Raw genomic sequence first — 19350 nt, 5'->3', positions numbered from 1 at the left:
TAAATAATCTTCTATGTAGGAGCAAAAGCAATTATTTCTTTCAGGATGCTCCAGATCAGAGAGTAACAACATATCAAAAACAGCACGCCAAAAATAGAGACACCTATTCCGCAATAGGAAGGGCATGAGCTTTAATAACAGTAACATTTCACAACCCTTGGGAGGAAGAAGTGTCTACCTGCTGTCTCCTTTGCGAAGAGGCAGAAACAAACCTGGATTCTCAGAATCCTTGAGGCAAGGTGTGGCAGAGGCAAGCAGCGTGTTTGCCGGAATGTTCACTCATGACCTTACGCTGAAGCTCAGCAGCTACAGTCCAGGGACCCTCCCTATCTAACTTCATAATTTGTGACTTCACTAAGTCACTGGAGCTCAACTTTCATCAGCGTTCAGGAGAACAGCAACGATTTTTAAAAGGTAGAAAGCATAAAGAGTGTAGTGGGATGGGCCAGGCAGGGTGGCTCATGCCCATAATCCCAGCACTTTGGGAGGCTGAGTGGGGCGGATCACTTGAGGTTAGGGGTTCGAGACCAGCCTGGCCAACATGGTGAAACCCCATGTCTACTAAAAATACAAAAACTAGCTGGGCCTGGTGGTGGGTGCCTGTAATCCCAGCTACTCAGGAGGCTGAGGCACGAGAATCGCTTAACTTGGGAGGCGGAGGTTGCAGTGAGCTGAGATCTCTCCACTGCACTCCAGCCTGGGCGAGAGAGTGAGACTTTGTCTCAAAAACAAAACAAAACAAACAAACAAAAAAAAACAAAAAGGAAAGTGAAGTGGGATGGGCTAGAGGAGACATCTCTAAGCCACACTTTCTCTTTAGGTCTTCTTTCCAAAGAATAGATAACAGAGTCCACAAAGATAACAGTAACCTAGAGAAACAGACCTTGATAAACCCCAAAAAACTTTTGCAGTGGACCTAGAACTCATGTTATCTGTGGATGATGCCAGTTTTTTTTTTTTCTCTCATCAACCAATCTAAGGAAATTTAGAAACACGTGATCAGAAATGAAAACAACTTTATAGTTTTTTAAATTGCCAGAGTGGTTTTAGAGTGTATACTAACATTAAAAAACTATTACCACTAGTAAAGAGGCAAGTATTTTTCAACGTTCAGTTTGACATTCAAAGTTTTATTCCATAATGCTGGGGACATACAAAATACTGAGCTGCAGTAATGAAAACTGCAGTAACAGGACCTGAACTTCATTATAATCTGCTAATTAATATAGCAATACACAATAACAACAGGTCAGCACACACAGGATCATAATCAAGTTGAGGCCTGTGTTGAACAGCCAAGAATGCCTCAAACACCAGGGAAAGAAAAATGCCAAGCACTGTATTAAAGTATCTCCCCTAGACACAGTTTGCTTTCCAAAAAAAAAGCTGGCAGTCAGCTTTGCATGCCAGCATTTCAGCATTTTTTTCCCCTTCTCTACATTTATGGCAATCCCAAACTAAACCAGATTTAGGAAAGCCTTGTCATCAAAGAGGGAAGAATGGTAAAAGGAAATCTCTTATTTGTTTTATCCATGCAAATTAGGTGGTATTTAGAACAGTCTTCTGTACCAGAAGAGCCAGTATTATATTCGACAGAAGTAGGGCGGTTGTCATCCATGAAGTCAAATAAAAATTGCTTCATTTTTTCATTTTCAAATTCACAGACCTTTGATACTTTTTTCTGTCCCTTTTTCTCAGAATCCAACAGAAGTTTTTTTCATAGACGTTCTAACATAAAAATTTAAAATTAATATTTGGAATATAGTAATACTGCTATTAGACCAATTCCCTCACAATTTTTCTACTTAAAATATTTAATATAAAAAGTAGATGTCTAAGTTAGTAACTGACTATGTACTAATTGTCAGAATCTCAGTCTGTCCATCCATATGGCAGGGGAAAATATATTTGCTATCACTTGACAGTGATGGGCTTCAGGACATGCTACCCTAAAATGCAGCACCTTGGCATTTGAGAAAACAGCAGAAGCAGGAAAGTCTCTCTCACACTCCCCTGTTGCCTTTCTCTCCCAAAGCAGGTCATAAAACCTAGAAAGGATTATCTGACCTTCTTCTGAAGCAGATCATAAGACCATCATTGGAAAGATGCTCTCACTATACCCAAAAGAGAGGGATGTTCTTACCTCCGGCAATACAAGGACACAGAGAGGAGTCTGAACAAACAGGTCTTGCTAAGTTCTATAGTTTATTACCACTAGATAATACCCCGTTTGTCCAGTCATACTTCTCCACAACAATCCACTTCCTCATTAAACCTAGCATAAAAAAGTATACAGGTTTACCTGCTTCTCCAAGTCTTCATTTCTTTATGAGGGGTCCGGGTCATGAAATTTTTATTTTAAATAAATGTGTATGCTTTTCTCTTGTTAATCTGCCATTTGTTATAGGAGCCTTAGGTTTGAATCTAGCAATGGGGAATAGAAATGCATTTCTTTTCCCATACAATGCTAAGTGTTTTATGGGTTCATATTCTTTGATCTAGTAATACCAATTCTAGAAAAAGATTCTAAGAAAATATTCAGTAGGAAAAGCATTTATATTCATTAAACTACTCGTCATAACATGTCTTAAAACAACGGACACTAGAATAGACTAAATGCCCAGCTAGAAAGAAATAAGAACATGGTTAAGTAGATGGAGGTTTATCAAGCAAGTGAAATATTACCCAATTATTACAAATTAAAATGATGCAAACCATGGAGTATTCTGCAAAATATTTTATAGACTGCAACATAAGTATGGTTACGAGTGAAAACTACCTGAAATTTTCTTATTAGTCTGCAGAAAAACAAATTTGTGAGGTAAGAGCCCTTTATCAATATGCAAACTCTCACCCAATCATCACATTTATCAGAGTGGGACCCGACTTTCTGTTGCTGGAATCCCTGCGGTCTCCCAATGAGCTTTTCCCATTCTTTCTTTGTGCCTTTGGTGTACTGTATTCCTCACCTGCAAGGTGCTTCCACCTAATCCTGATAATCCGTATGTAGCACTTTGTTCAAGACCGAACTCCGTTCTCACCTCTTTGACAAAGTGGCCTTATTAGACCACTGATGTGAAATTGCTTTGAATTGCTTAGCTTGTATTATCATTTCCTTGACTGTTTTGTTGCTGCCTCTTCTCAGACTGCAAATTCTACAGAATTATTTTTAGCCCATGCAATGGGTAAAAAATACGTGATTTTGAAAAATGAAGTAATCAATGAGTATAAACTCTTCAGGACAGGGGCCATTTCTTATCTTTGTATCTACAATACTCATGGTGGTACTAAGCAAACAGTAGATTATCAATAGCTCTTCACTAAATAAATGGATACATTTATACTGTTACACGTGACTGCTGGCTGTAATACCCAGATAGGTTTTTCTCATCTGTCCCCTTTCCAATTTCTGCTTCTATGAAACATCAGATAAGGTTCTTTTTCTAAAAGGAGTGCCATCTATGAAGAGAGCTTACCCAGGTCAAACTGGCCAGAAGTGTAGCCACAAGTCTGCCGGACTTCCTCACTGTCCCAGCCCAAGGGGTAGAGAGCACAGCCAGCACCAATCAACAAGCCTGCAAAGAGATAAGAAGAGGGCTTTACCAGTGCTTCTCTGCATCACTAGATAAAGGTGGTGGGATCAATATTTAGCAATATAACAAGATCATAGCGTCTGTTTTTTGGACAGCACCAGCCACAACTCTTTTAAGCAATCTAAGGTCAGTTTGACTCCAACAACAATTTCAAGTCAGCGTAAAAGGAAAAAAAAAAAAAAAAAAAAACTTGACAGCTCAGTTTGGGTCCAACTTTGCCTTTTAAAGCATTAAAAGCCTTGCAAATCCTGTTTAGGAAATACAATTCAGAAGCTTTTTAAATCATTCTTGTAAAAACCCAACCAATTCCACCATTAATCCATGCAAACAAGGATTTTAAGAGCAAGCAAAAGTTCTTAATAATTTCTTATTCATTATTCTAAATTCATCATTCATTATTCATTAGATTTTTGTTTCCTATTTAAGGCTCAAAATAGAGTGTTTCAGCGTTGTCAAATTTTACCAGGGGCAGAAAGAACATAAAGAGTTTCATGAATGGCCTTGGCACATTCATCAAACCTCTGAACTGTCCTGCCCATTATTGTGCGACGTGGAGAATCACTGAGCATCCACGCATCTCAGAAAGACTCAGGAAGACAGACATTCATTATAATCTAAGTACCCCTTGCAGCTAAAACCAAAAGTTTTGATGACTAAACTGAAGAAAGTGACGGTTTTATCTTAATATAAATTAAGTTATCCTGGCAGCACTCTCTGAGCTGACAGCTTTCAATTGGTGAGTCTTTAGTTTGCATCAAAGCCTAATACGGTTTTCAAGAAGCTAAATGAGATTTAAGCACTCACTATTTGAATTTGTGTGCTAATCTGAAAGTGAGATCTTGTTGTGTCAATCACAGGTGTTATCAACACCTGTGAGTACCACAAATGTGCTGAACCCACAGGACCAACAGATAGGTAGTCTAATGTGGGGGAAGTGGCTTATCAGGTGCTAAATGAGAGAGGCCCCTAAATGAGAAAATCCATTAATATGGTAATGTGGAGGAGGATGGCAGGGCCTAGAATGTATCTACGAGAGGAGGTCTTCAATATTTCTGCACCAAGTCCCTTCCTGGCTTTCTTTTTTCCTTTTCTTCCCCACCCCCATCGCCCCTGGTGGATAAATTGAATAGTAGTAATCCATACAAATAATCTGTTTCCTCACAGGCAACTAAGGGAGAGCAAGCTGCTTTCCATCCCTGTCCTTAACCACCCTGTGGAGCTCTAAGGAAAGGCCTCCCTCACCCCCACACCCATCCTGATACATTTCCTGCCCTGGTAATGCTTTCCCCAGTCTGCCCCTTGGTTGACATGAAGGGCCTTCTATATGCAATGCAGAGGGCCATCTACTTGTGGGAGTGCTAAAAGAATCATTGAAACTGTGAATCACTATATTCACATGTCCTATATGCAACTGCATAAATATGAATTATGTTGAAGCTGAAGAATAATCTAGAAAGCAGTTATACAATCTTTTGCTGACGAGGCAAAATGTCCTAGTGGCCAATTTCCTTAGGCTTTTCCCCTTAGGATAGAATGTATAGCATTCTAGAGACAACTCCAAACTAGTTTTAGGCACCATTAAGTAAAGAAATTATTAATGAGGATGCCAAGCTTTGTGCAAACTGAATTCCATGAATGTTTAATAAACAATGAGGTATCATGTCGGTGATATTCTGGTCTTAATAGGAAGCACCACTTTCTGAGACGATCCTGTGAGCAATTTTTTTTAAAGGATGACAAATGCAGAAAGCCATCTGGACAAAAAGCATTTAAGTGCAAGAAAAATGAAAAATAGTAACATTTAAGCCAGGGTGCCCCAACCCCCGAGCCATGAACCAGTATGGGTCCATGGTCTGTTAGGAACTGGGCCACAGAGCAGGAGGTGCTCACCTTGCAGGCAAGCAAGTAAAGCTTCATATGTATTTACAGCCATTCTCCGTTGCTCACATTACCACCTGAGCTCTGCCTCCTGTCAGATCTACAGTGGCATCAGTTCTTTTTTTTTTTTTTTTTAGACGGAGTCCCGCACTGTCACCCAGGCTGGAGTGCAGTGGTGTGATCTCAGCTCACTGCAACCTCTGCCTCTTGAGTAGCTGGGATTACAGGTGCCTGCCACTGTACCCAGTCAATTTTTGTATTTTTAGTAGAGACGGGGTTTCACCATGTTGGCCAGGCTGATCTAGAACTCCTGACCACAGGCGATCCACCCGCCTCAGCCTCCTAAAGTGCTGGGATGACAGAACCACTGCGCCCGGCCTAGCATTAGATTCTTATAGGAGCACGAACCCTATTGTGAAATGTGCATGCAAGGGATCCAGGTTGCACTCTCCTTATGAGAATCTAATGTCTGATGATCTGTCACTGTCTCCCATCACCCTCAGATGGGACTGTCTAGTTGCAGGAAAATAGGCCCAGGGCTCCCACTGATTCTACTTTATGGTGAGTTGTAAAATTATTTCATTATATAATCACAGTGTAATAACAGAAATAAAGTGTACACTACATGTAATGTGCTTGAATCATCCTGAAACCATCCTCCTCCATTCAGTCCATGGAAAAATTGTCTTCCATTAAACTGGTCCCTGGTGTAAAAAAGGCTGGGGACTTCTGATTTAAGCTATCAGTAATCTCCTCCTTACCTGATAGACAACGAAATGAAAAACAGTTTTATTTTCTAACGTTCTTTTCATTACAAGTAAAAACTATGTGCCATGAAGTCATGAAAACACCTAGTTTGGCCCAGTCTTAGGCTAGTCACTTTGGGACACTAAATAGAAAGGAGCTTACATATGGAAGGAACACTTAGGACAGGGGCTCTCCAAGGGGCAGAACACTTAGCAGTCAGAGTCTTTTGTGGAATTCTGGGCTGTTTTTGTGATACTGTAACCAGGGACCTTGGTTTTAAAAATCACCCACTTTCTTTTTCTTCCTTCTCTCCCTTCTCACCCCTTCATTCCTTCCCTCTCTAGACACTCCCCTCCAACAATGCATGCTTATCTAATTATGCTCTTGCTCTTGAAACAAACCAGGCTGGAGTCCCATGGCAGAATCCTCCCACTTAGGAAGAGTCCACCATTAGCCCACCATCATCAAAGTCAAGATAATGCCAACCAGACATCCAGACAGGCGGTTACCCAAGATGGCCGTCAGAATGTGAAAATAAAACTTTAGACAAATTTAACAGAGTTTAATTGAGTAAGGGTTAAAAAAAATTCACAAATCAGGCAGCCTCCAGAATCATGGCAAATTCAGAGAGACTCCAGGGATACCTTACGGTCAGAGCAAATTTATAGACAAAAAAAGGAAAGTGACATACAGAAAACAGAAGTGAGGTACAGAAACGATGGACGGGTCACAGCTTGGTGTTTGACTTATCTGAACACGGTTTGAACAGTCAGCAGCACATGCGTTGTTGAAGTGTGGCTGCTGGGATTGGCTGAGATGCAGCTATTGTTACAGAAGCATACTCCTAAATTAGGTTTTCTACTAAGTCTACCTACTAAGTCAGGTTATGGTTCATCCTCAAGGACTTACGTATGGAAGTATGGAGGTTTTCTCAGGCCATGTTCAGTTCAATTTAACGAGAACAAGATACACAGACCGTGTACCCTGCACTACTCCTGAATGTCTCCTATACCAAGTTTCCCTTTAAAAGCCCTATGGTACATTTTAAAATGTAAATGGTGTTTAGAACACTAGATTGCCATCTTCTCAGGTTGCTGGTTATCCGATTAAACCTGCTTTTCCTCCCACCAAACTTTGTCTCTTGTGTTCTGTCTGGTTTTCTACCAGCAAGCAGCCAAACCTAGGGTGGGTTACACTACTTTGGTTTTCTTTTGTTTGTTTTGTTGTGTGTTTTTGAGATGGAGTCTTGCTCTGTTTCACAGGTTGGAGTGCAGTGGCACGATCTTGGCTCACTCCCAGGTTCAAGCGATTCTCCTGCCTCAGCCTCTTGGGTAGCTGGGATTACAGGCGCGTGCCCCCACGCCCATCTGATTTTTGTATTTTTAGTAGAGACAGGGTTTCACCATGTTGGTCAGGCTGGTCTTGAACTCCTGACCTCATGATCTGCCTGCCTCAGCCTCCCAAACTGCTGGGATTAGAGGTGTGAGCCACTGCACCCAGCCACATTACTTTGAAATGTAGATTCAACCATATAAATTAGGAACAATTTTATACACAGGAAATTTGTGGTACACGTATGAATTTTTAAAATATACCATGAACATATGCTCACATTTTAAAAAAGTTGTTCAGTGGAGGGCAACTAGCTTATCTGAATTTTTATATTAATATTTATATAGTTCTTGTTTTGTCATCTGCTGGTATTTGCTAGCAGGAAAGAAAATTGCAGACTCCAAAAATTTGAGAAACACTTCTGGGAGAAAAATGTATGTTACAAACCATATGATCAGGCTAATTGGCTATCGCAATTATTAGGGATATGTAGGCAGACGTTTCGGTGGCCTCCCCTCTAACTTGCTACCACTGTATATTATGGTAAAAGGGAGTTTCAGATCAAATTTGGCCAAATATGCAACAAATGTCGATTAGTAAGCTGGCACCAAAAAGAGTCATAAGATCAATTCTGTAAGCTCAGTGAAATCCAGTGACCTGCCCCCATGACCAACACAACTCCATCATATAGTCATTGCAACAAGGACCACACATGAAATTTTCAACACACAATAGATGACTATGAGACAGCTCAGGGAAACTTTAAATCGGATCAGGCCACAATATTTTCCATTAAATGGAAGCGGAGAGGGAGTACAGGTCCAAAGAGAGAGAGCTAAACCTGGACTGCCCCATGCAGTAGCCAATAGCCGCAGGTAGCCCCTTAAGTTTAAATTAAGTTAATTAAGATTAAATACAACTCAAAAATTCAATCCCTCAGTTGTACCAACTACATTTCAAGTGCTCGACAGTCACTTGGCACTAGTGGCTACCATACTGGACAGCGTAAATCAGACCATTTCCATAACTGTAGTTCTACTGGAGGATGGCTGTGCTAGATATAAGACACATTTTAAAAGAATGCTGGACTTGTCAGATTCTTAGGCCTTAAGCCTAATAGTGCTTGTTAACAATCAAAATCATCACTGTTCTTTAAAATTCTTCCTTTTAGGTAGGGCTAGAGGCTAGGAAACTATATTCCATACACTAGTGGGAGTTCTGGGTCATACTGTGTCAATAAGAAGCTCTCATGTGGAATATAAAAGATAAAAGGGATAAACTGGTATTTCACATTCACACCTGCAGCCAGGGGCAAGCCTTTCTGCAGACAGACAGTGACATTTTGGGAGTGATTTCCAGGTGTCCCCCTCCTCATCACCCTCTAAGGGTGGATTATCAGCTGTAGCTTCTGTTGATCCCAGCACTTTCTGATTTCCTGAATTCTTCAAAGCAGCTTCTCTGACCTTCACTTTCTCAGACCTCTTAGTAGGTCTACAAAAAACGTTAAATCTCTGGGCTACATCCCTTCCTGCTGGTAATATCTAGAGTTATTTCTCTTACCAGTCAAACTCTGGTACATGCCCACTCACACAAGGGCAGAAGAGCCAATACTGATCTTAACACCCCACCATATTTCTTGAACATCATCCATTTCCTTAATTAAAAATTATCTCTAAACACAATTTATGCTAATTATTAAACTTCTGGGGCAAGTATAGATCGTGATATTCTAAAGCTTGGCCTTTAAGCATGTCTGTGGTATGGTCTTTGGTAAGGAAATGGAACAGGCTAATTATGTCTCCTGAAATGTAGATTTCTGAAAAGGATACTTCGAATGTTAACTAACTGTCTTTTGGGAGAGGACTGAAGTCAACTAGCATTTTGTTGTCTATACTGAAGTACTATTTTGCAAAGTAAAGTAGAAGCAATCAAATGTAAAACTGAGAACATCTTTTTAATGGAAGAAATTTGCCATTGTTCAGTTCCAGCAGTGTTAAATCTTAGCCCGTGTTGTGGAAATCAATGTTTGTTGGAAGCACCGTTTAGAAATCCCTGAATTAGATACCACTTGGGTATCATACGGTATGCAGAAATGGAGCTCAGAAAATTTTCTGGAATTTGAAGTAATTGCTCAAATGATGTCTTAGTGACTGACAGATTTTAAGACCTCTAGTTGCCTAACTTGCTTCTGTAAGTGGCTCAGTTAGAATCTCTAGCTTACAAGCTTTAATATTATTTACATGGATTTTCTTTATTAGACTTCTAAACCTTGTGGTTACCACATGGACTTAATTTCAATCAAATTCCTTTGTCACTGCCATAAAAGACAACATTAAAAAAGTCACAGTATCACACCTTTTGGAAATTTGTGCATAGGAGTGAAAGTGAGGGAAGATGTTGTGAAGCAAGTCAGTAACCTGAGGAAGGTGGGAATCAAGGTGGGTTGCAAGAAGAGGTGTGAGATCATTTGCAGCTACAAGCTCATTTGCAATTAAGAAGCAATCTATTTCTGCAACCCCAAAGATGTGCAACTTTTAAGGGGTCATAAGTCAATCACAAATTATGGCAAATTAGTTCAATCTTTAGTTTCTACCAGCACCTTGCTGCAATTAGCAATCTAGAGGCAAAAGGCCACGAGGAAGATCGTTTTTAAAGAGGTTTTAGGATTGTACAGAGATGCTGCCTCCTAAAAAAAGAAAAAGCAATAATCCAACAGATGACTTGATAATTCTTAAATTTAGAAAAGTTCATTTTAATAGTGCATTGACTACCACACCATTTCCTTCTGAGTGCCCTGAGGTTTTGGGGCTCACCCTGTTCAAGGGCAATTACAATATTTTAAGAGCCAAGTCAGTGGAATGACCTCTAAGGAGAAGCCAATGTGAATGGAAAAGAGCTGGCATAGATAATTTTAAAAAGGTGGGCAATGCTGTTGTGATGAAAGTCTGTTCTTTAGCTCCAAATGGGCCCTTGGGCCCAAACCTGAGCCTGGATACACTCTGGCCGTAAACCACCTGCAGGAGAGCTCCTAGTAGAAACTCTGTTCAATTTCACAAAATGCTAGAAATATCGGCCATGATACTAATTGCTTCTTTGAATTTGAGTGTGTGAAGTCTGAAGTCTGTAAAGAGCTCGGTGGTCGGAATAAGAACCTGGGGCTGGGAATTTTCCCTTCTGCAAAACTCTTTCTATTCAAACACAGCACTTAACACTTAGCCAGCGGACGATTAACATAACAATTCAGCTCCTGCCAAGAAGGCAAAACAAACCTCTAGTCAGCCAATGCCAATTACTCTCCACAGGTGGTAAGAATAGCGTCCTCATGTTAAACTCATAAAGCCTTATTTTTCCAGGCCAATCTTGAAAGTTTTTAAATGTGATCTCACTTTTTTCCATGACTGTGGCTCCATTCTTTTTCCACTGTTTATTTTATTTTTTTAATGGAATGACTTTTTCCACCCTTGGCCCCTTGAGTGGTCACACCAGTATTTCCCATCAATTCATCTTTTATGTGTTTTGGATACTTTTATCCATCCTCCAGTTCCTTTATCTTCCTTTCTGCGGTAAGCACCGAGGGAAATTGTTCTCTTTACTGTTCTCATGAAAGCTGCTCAATCTTGCAGCCTGTTATCTGGACTTCTCTTTGGAAGAGGCTGGCATGTTTCCATCTCAAATTCTCCATATGCTAATTAATGTACACGAGTTTTGTCCATTTTCATCCCTAGATAATGGCCCCTTTACAAAATGTAAGAACAAGAAATGTAACAATAAAACAAATACAGTGGTGGGGAAGGAACAAGAGCAGGGGTCAGTAGTGTAATTCTTCAGACCCTGAAAACCCAAGGAGTACATTCTTTAATCTACAAGAAAAAAAGAAGGTTTGGTTGGGTTCTAGTAAACCACACCTCCTATCAAAGTGCCTTCTGGAAACTGAGGCACAGAGGATGTAAGAAGCCTGTCCAAGGACACAGAGCTCAGATTAATACCGGGCCTCCTGGATCCCAGACCAGGCCTCTTTTCTACCTATCATGATCCCAATGCTTGGACATAAGTCCACTCCATGGTCATACACTCTCCACCTATAATCTGAGTTCAACCAGACACATGTTGAATTTGACCACCATCATGTTTTACTAAGTGGGACTTAGCATCTCTAAGTCCAGATTTCTTGTATCTCTTGAATAATTGAAACATATGTCAATACAGAGCCTGCAAGTGGCTGGCTGGAGCCAGGTCCTGGTCTTCCTGTTAACTGCTTGGGTGCCATGGCCAGTCTCAAAGGCATTTCTGACTGGGGATCCCTGACTTACCGCACCTACTACTGGTTCTTTGAATACATTTCGAGCTTTTTCATCTCTGGAAGTTAAATCCCTTCTCTCTGACTGAGACACTCTCACTGCTTACTTTAATGTTCAGAAAATACTACCACTTAAGGTCTAGAAGCCCCAACACATTGCCTTTCCTGGTCATCTCAGCAATGAGCTTTGGTTTTGCCTCTCCTGTGAGCTGCTATTTTGATGCACTCTCTACCCTTTAATTGAGGCTGACCATCTTACATTGCAGTTATTTATAAGTATTACATGTCCTGAAAGGCCACACACTCTATGTTTACTTGCATCCAACTCACTCATTCACAGTATTTGTTAAATATCAAATAGTAGTAATATTATTTATTTAGTACTTTAAAACCCTCAGAAAAATGTGTTTTTGTACACATGTGTTTTTGAAGTCCAGATATCGGGTCATAGTTATAGAATATATCGGCCAGGCACAGTGGCTCATGTTGGTAATCCCAGCACTTTGGGAGACCAAGGTGCATGGATCACCAGGTCAGGAGCTCAAAACCAGCCTGGACAATATGGTGAAACCCCCTCTCTGCTAAAAATATAAAAACTAGCTGGTGGTGCATGCCTTTAATCTCAGCTACTCAGGAAGCTGAGGCAGGAGAATCGCTTGAACCCAGGAGGCAGAGGTTGCAGTGCCAGGATCACGCCACTGCACTCCAGCCTGGGTGACAGAGCGAGACTCCGTCTCACACACACACACACACAAAATCATTGCCCCTATTTAATAGGTGAAGGAAACTGAAGCTTGCACAAGCAGGCCTATGCTCATAAATCTACTCAAGTGGTAGATCCAGGGACAAACATCCAGGTTGAGCCCTGAGCCAGTGCTCCTAACCCCTCTTCTCCAATGCCTCCCAAATCCCCAAGTGTTCACTGTCCTATCTCTGGGCTTACCTTCCATAGCCACACATGCACTGAACCCTTTGTGTAAATGGGAAGGAGGAACGGGGCAGAAGATCAAGCCAGATTTCCAGTCACCATTTGTCCAAGACTGACACTGCTTTAGCCACAGGGAAGACTCGCACTGCTGCCTGTGACTAATGACAAGGGATGGGCCCTTGGAAACCCTGCAAATCCCTTTCCTGGGGATCAGTGAGTGAGAACCCCGGTTGTGAGCGCTGGCACACAAAAAGCTTCTGTCCAAAAAAGAGCACATGGAGGTATAAAGATGAGAAATGGGTTATGATCAGAAGGTTAGCCAAGGAAAGCATATCTTATTCAAACACTAAAATATGAAACAGAAATATGATAATTTGATAACCTATCAAAAATATTTTAACAAATCACAATAAGGCTATTCCTTGGCTGAAAACACCCTGCAGAAGAGAGCATACTTTGGGTTTCCTTCAAATGTTTTTCAAAGTGGTGCCTTGATTCTCATTCTTCTTCTTTTTTTAATTCACGTGACAGAAAACACAAAAGACATGTACAATGTGTTATGCACCAAAATACTTGTTCCTTAGCTCAGAGCAAAAATTCACAAGCTAACTTCAGTCATGAGTGACTTGTCACTTTTTCTCTTCCTGGGGTCCTAGGCAATCCTTGGGAGAAAAAAATAAAGTTGCTTCAAACAATGAAAATTTGGGGAAGACTTTGCAATAGATATGTGACAGTTTTCTGGGAAATTACATCTGATTGAAAGCAACACCTTTGCCCTTAGCAATCCCAGTAGTTAAGGGCATCTCAATTCTACCATTTCACTTCTTTAGGACTCAGTTTTCCTTATCTGTAAAATGGGGGAAAATGCCTATCAGGCTCTCTTGAGATGGTTGCAAGGATTAAATGAGACAGTGTATGTAAAGGGGTAGACACAATACTTCACAGGCATAGTTCAATGCATAGTTTTTATCGTTAAACTTTAGACCTTGTCATGCAGGCAGGGAGGGTGTGAGTCTGCTTAAGGCCAGTGTGTTTTTGTATACATTTGTCTGATATCGAGTCCTCCTCTCTTGGAGAAGCTTCTCTTTTCAGATGGAATGCAGGGAGGGTCCCAGCAAGGACATTGTTGGAAACTGTGAGCCATGAACACTTGGCCCAGTCATAGAAACTTCAGAAAGCACAAGTGAAACAGCTGCAGCAGGGTGACCCTCACAGGAGTGAAGGATTAGTACTCTGCTACCATGATGAGAATGCTTCTCTCTGTTCCTTTTTGTTTGTTTTTAGAAACCTGGTCTCACACCGTTGCCCAAGCTGGAGTGCAGCGGCAGGATCATGGCTCACTGCAGCCTCAAGCTCCAGGGCTCCGGGTATCCTCCTGCTTCGGTCTCCTGAGTAGCTGCAACTATAGGCATGTGCCATCATGCCCAGCTGTTTTTTGTCTTGTAAAGGCACCTTTGGCCTTTCTGTGAGGCAGGTGGAGCCAGAATTGATTCACCCACTTGGTAGATGAAGAAACAGAGTCACACACTGATGGGGAGATCTAAGTACCATCATCACACAGATAACCAGAGGCAGGGCTGGGACACAAACTCAGGCACTTGAGTCCTGTGATAGGAGTAGGAGCTTTGATTCACTGCCTTCACTCTGATACTGCTGGAAAGGAAGTTAACAACGCTTAGTCCTGCAGCTACCCCTCCAAAACAAAAGAAATGCCCATTTTCACAGACCCTAAGGTGTCATGCATTACGTGGAGAGAAAAATAAAGACACAGTACCAAATTTGCAGAGTACCACGGTCCAGTGTAGCACTGCTCAGACTGATGTGCACAGAAACCGCTGGCAAGCTTGTTAAAATGCAGGTTCTGGTTCTGTAGTTCTGGAATGAGGCCCAATGTCCTGCATTTCCAGCCAGCTCCTGGTAAGGCTGAGGCTGCTGTCCAGAACCACACACTGAGCCTCAAGGGTCGAGTGGAAATTGCACAAACTTTGATATCCATCATGTCAGGCCTGAATTCTGATACCAACCTTGACTAGATATGTGACCCTGAGCTGCATGCCTTTGACCTCTCTGAGCTCAGTCTTTCATCTCTATAAAATAGAGCTAATGGTTCTTGTACATTTAGCATGGTACCTGTATCTTTAGCACTGTTATTAGATATAAATTAATGACTTGATAAAAATGCCAGGTCCAGAGTTTGGCATCTAATAGGGGGCAGCATATTATAGTTGTTTATGTCAATATTAATAAAGATGTTACCGCTGTTTCAGAATGTCAAGTATTTCATTCTATTATACCTGCCAATTTCAGAGTCTTCATTAGCACCTACAGGTGTTCACCAGTTTAAAACAAACAAACAAACAAATAAACCAAAACACTACCTAATTAGAAGCAGAAACTTCTGCTGTATCACTTGCTCACATCTTCACAACACATACACTTGCTGGAACTAACCACATCTCTACAGCTAAGAGTTGTTACATTTCTTTTTATTCCCTCACATGGTATTATGAAAAATTTCAAACTTACAGAAAAGTTGGAAGAACTGTAGAGTGAATACCCATATACCCACCATTTAGGTTCTATGATTAACAGGTTTTTGAAATGTTTTAATCTCCTATCTACCTATGTTCCCACTCCTCTATTAATCCATAAATCCACCTTTTGTTTTAGGGATGGGGGGATACTTGTCTTAGTAAGTTTCAGGCATCAGTATATACAGTTTCCTGTCATCATTTATACTCCATCCTCTTCTTTCTTTGGCGCAGGAGTCTATGCAGACCCTATGACGCAGACACAAAATTAGACCAAAAAGCTGTAACTGCGACAAGACTGTATCCTGAAGGCCTGATGGTGCTAAATTGGGATCCATCAACTTGAAAAGTGATTTTTATACAAATCTGGAGTAATGGATACCTTTAAGTCTTTCACATTTCTCAAACAACTATCCTACAGCTTAAAATAGGATCAGCTTGCTTCAGCTACCTGACCCAGAAATCCCAATAAGAACCTTACAAGACATTTCAAACCTCAGAATAACAAAATAAAGAGTCCCAGCACAGATAAGCTGCTCAGCTCAGACTTTTCACTAGACATATTTTCTCTTAATGATTACTGTTGCTTTGTGCAAAAAATGAATTACTCCTGACACTGACCCTCTTAAATAAGAAAAAAAAAAAATGAACATAACCATCACACTTTAACATGAAACCTTCCAGGAGCAGGACTAGGCTTCAACAATATTCTATCAGGAAAGTTCTGACCAGAAAAAAACAAAAGGAAAAATGCATAAGTAAATTTGCACCGTAAACCCTGAATGCATTCCACCCTTGCTTTGAAAATGCAACGTTAATTCCAAACCAGACTCTAGTTGTTGCATGTTGGTCAACTGTGGTTACCCTCACGAAAATAAATATTCCAGTGGAAAACTATCAGGAAGGAAGCCTTAGGAGTCAGAAAGTGCTGTATTCAAATATTGGATATGCCACTTACTAGATACTGGCCAAGCAAGTCTCGTAAACTTGAGCCTCAGAAGTTTCTTCCATGAAATGTGTATCAGTCTGTTTGAATTGCTATAAAGGAATAACTGAGGCTGGGTAATTTATAAAGAAAAGAGGCTTATTTTGGCTTATGGTTCTGCAGGTTGTACAAGAAGCATGGTACTTGCATCTGTTGCTGGTGAAGCCTCAGGAAGCTTCCAATCACAGTGGAAGGCAAAGGCGGTGCCAGTGTATCACATGGTGATGGAGAGAAGCAAGACAGCTGCCAGGCTCTTTTAAACCACCCACTCTAGCAAGAGCTGGTTACCACGGGGGCGGGCACTCCATGAGGGATCTGCCTCCTTGACCCAGACACCGCCCATCAAGCCCCACCTCCAACACTGGGGATTACGTTTCACCATGAGATTTGGAAGGGACAAGCATTCAAACCATGTCAAAATGGATACACCAGTGCTTCTTTACAGAGTTACTGACAGCACTGGAGAAAATGCTTTTAAAATCCCAGCACAGTGCAGAGCATGTAGAAGCAGCTTCCCGCTTACGAAATGACAAGGGAGAGGTAACACTTTGAACATTTATTTTTATTTACATAACAGTGTCTTTATGAAAACAAAATACACCATCATTACATTAGGATGCACGGTGTTATGGGAGAGATTTGCAAAACTTCCACTGGAATTGCAGGGCAGATGAGACTATGTGTTTGAAGTCTCCCAGGCAACACACCTTGGCATCATGAAGTAGAATGCCATCCCCTGCCACCTCCAAGCCTTCCCCTGACATCTGTACAGATCTTTGATTCCTGCTAGAGCCCAAACTCACAGTTTCCTTCCTGGCAGGCTTGTAGAGCGATGTACTCTGGGCATGGGAAATCACCTCTTTTCTACTGAATGCACTCATTGCGCGATCCTCTCAGTCATTCTGGGTGAGCTGGTATAAGGGACATTTGTGATGGGATGGAAAGCCAAGCTGTACATAGACAGAGTTCGCTGGAGAAGAGACTCCTGCAATACACTGTCTCCTGCAAAAACTGGAGCAGATTTGGGGGTTGCATCCTGTCTGAACGGAGACAACGAAGGAACCAAGTTGCCCGATTCTGTGCAGATCATATGAGGAACTACATTGTTCGTCACGCTAATTAATACACAGCTTCGACACTGGATCCCATGACCTCAGGGGAGGGGCTGATTGGGTGGGGAACTAGTGGGGCGGGAGTAACCAAATTCCCTTGGAAGAAAGGAAGAGTGGGCTTGTGGGTTGAGAAGAAGGGGCGCAGGGAACGCACCTTCTCATGTGGCTGTGAGAAATAGTAATTCATTTTTTAAAAAATCATTATCTAAGGCCAAAATGTATAAAGAAGGGGCATGGCCAAGTTTTAACTCAAATAGGGTCCTGAATTGGGAGCCTGCTGTAGAGGAAGGGCTGTAAGCTTTGGAGCCAGAGCGATTGGTGTGGAGCCAGGCTCTGCACTGGTGAGTGGTGGCTTAGGAAGGTCACTTGTTTTGAAACTTAGCCTTTCTCTCAGGGCCAGTGTGAACAAAGCCACCTGTACCTACCTCTTGGGGATGGTGTGACCATCAGCAACGCACACCAATTGCCCAGTGTGTGGTAGAGAGTGGCATGTTATGTTTACATATGACGAGAGAAGATGTTCCATAGGAGATCACTCAGGGGAAGCACACGCAGAGAGGGCAAACTATTTGAGGGAAAATATCTCCCTCCTTAGTTCTGATATACTAATATCATAAAATTACCCAAGACAGTGCAGAGCTCAGGTAGAGAAATCTTCCAAAGGACTGATGAGTTCCCTGCGGCTTCTACTGCAGCTTCTCTCCTGTCTAAGTTCTACTGCAGAAATGGTTTCAGTTCTAACATAACAATATTTAGGAGGAAGAGTTAAACCTCTCTCCCCATGAGTGCCCTTAACCAACACATCAAGAGTTCAAGCACCAACAGACTCCCAGCCTTCATTCATTTCTACTTAACTTTTTAAAAAAAAGTGTGGGTAAGAAATAATTCCCCTTCTTACATATTTCTAAGGGTCTTAAGTAAACGAGAAGCCCCACACCAACAGTAAAGTAGGATGTCAGACATTTTTTAAAAAGTAGTAAAATCTACATTTGTTGAACTGGATAGCGAAAGAAAGACCTTCTACAAATTTATATAGACTCTGTGTAGTTAGTTTGTCCTTCCACAGTGAGCCAGTTGAAGCCTCTTACACAGATAAATAAGGAAAGTACCAGCCTGGGCAACACAGCAAGACTCCTTCTCTTAAAAAAGAAAATAATATTAGCCACGTGTGGTGGTACATGCCTGTAGTCCCAAATACTAATGCAGCTGAGGCAGGAGGATTACTTAAGCCCAGGGGTTCAAGGCTGCAGTGAGCTATGACTGCATCACTGCACTCCAGCCTGGGAGATAGAATGAGACTCTGTCTCTAAAAATAAAAGAAAAAACAAAAGAAACAAACTTTTACAAGGTAATAAAGAGTGGGAAGCTGGTGAGAGATGAAATACTACCTGTCAGGTACAATGTGCAGTATTTAGGGGATGGCTACCAGACTTCCCCACTACGCCATATATCCATGGAACACAACTGTAAGTGTACTCCTAAATCCATACAAATAAAAACTTTAAAAAAATCCAATCCAAGGCTGGCGCAGTGGCTCACGCCTATAATCCCGGCACTTTGGGAGGCCGAGATGGGTGGATTGCTCGAGGTCAGGAGTTCAAGACCAGTCTGGCCAACGTGGTGAAAACCCGTCTACACTAAAATACAAAAAAATTAGCCAGGTGTGGTGGCTTGCACCTGTAATCCCAGCTTCTGGGGAGGCTGAGGCAGGGAAATTGCCTGAACCAGGGAGGTGGAGGTTGCAGTGAGCCAAGATTGCGCCGCTGCATGCCACCCTGGGAGACAGAGGCGCTGCACGCCACTCTGGGAGGCAGAGGCGAGACTCCATCTCAAAAATAAATAAATAAATAAATAAATAAATAAATAAATAAATAAATAAACAAACCAATCCAAAAACAGTAATGCACAAAGTATCAATTGAAAACCTTAAGTACTAATGAAAATAAG

General features: G+C 41.5%; 1 protein-coding gene across 1 annotated transcript in view; it reads right to left on the bottom strand.

The window, feature by feature from the left end:
* LHFPL6 (LHFPL tetraspan subfamily member 6) overlaps positions 1 to 19350 on the bottom strand; it is a 260730-nt gene that overhangs the window by 32042 nt on the left and 209338 nt on the right. Inside the window, exon 3 of the mRNA XM_010360741.2 lies at positions 3477 to 3575. Within this exon, the coding sequence (XP_010359043.1) occupies positions 3477 to 3575 (99 nt within the window). The remainder of the gene's footprint in view (positions 1 to 3476; positions 3576 to 19350) is intronic.

The sequence above is a fragment of the Rhinopithecus roxellana genome, chromosome 18 (assembly GCF_007565055.1).
Source record: "Rhinopithecus roxellana isolate Shanxi Qingling chromosome 18, ASM756505v1, whole genome shotgun sequence".
In the NCBI taxonomy this organism is placed as follows: domain Eukaryota; kingdom Metazoa; phylum Chordata; class Mammalia; order Primates; family Cercopithecidae; genus Rhinopithecus; species Rhinopithecus roxellana.
This window is presented reverse-complemented; position numbering and strand designations above follow the sequence as displayed.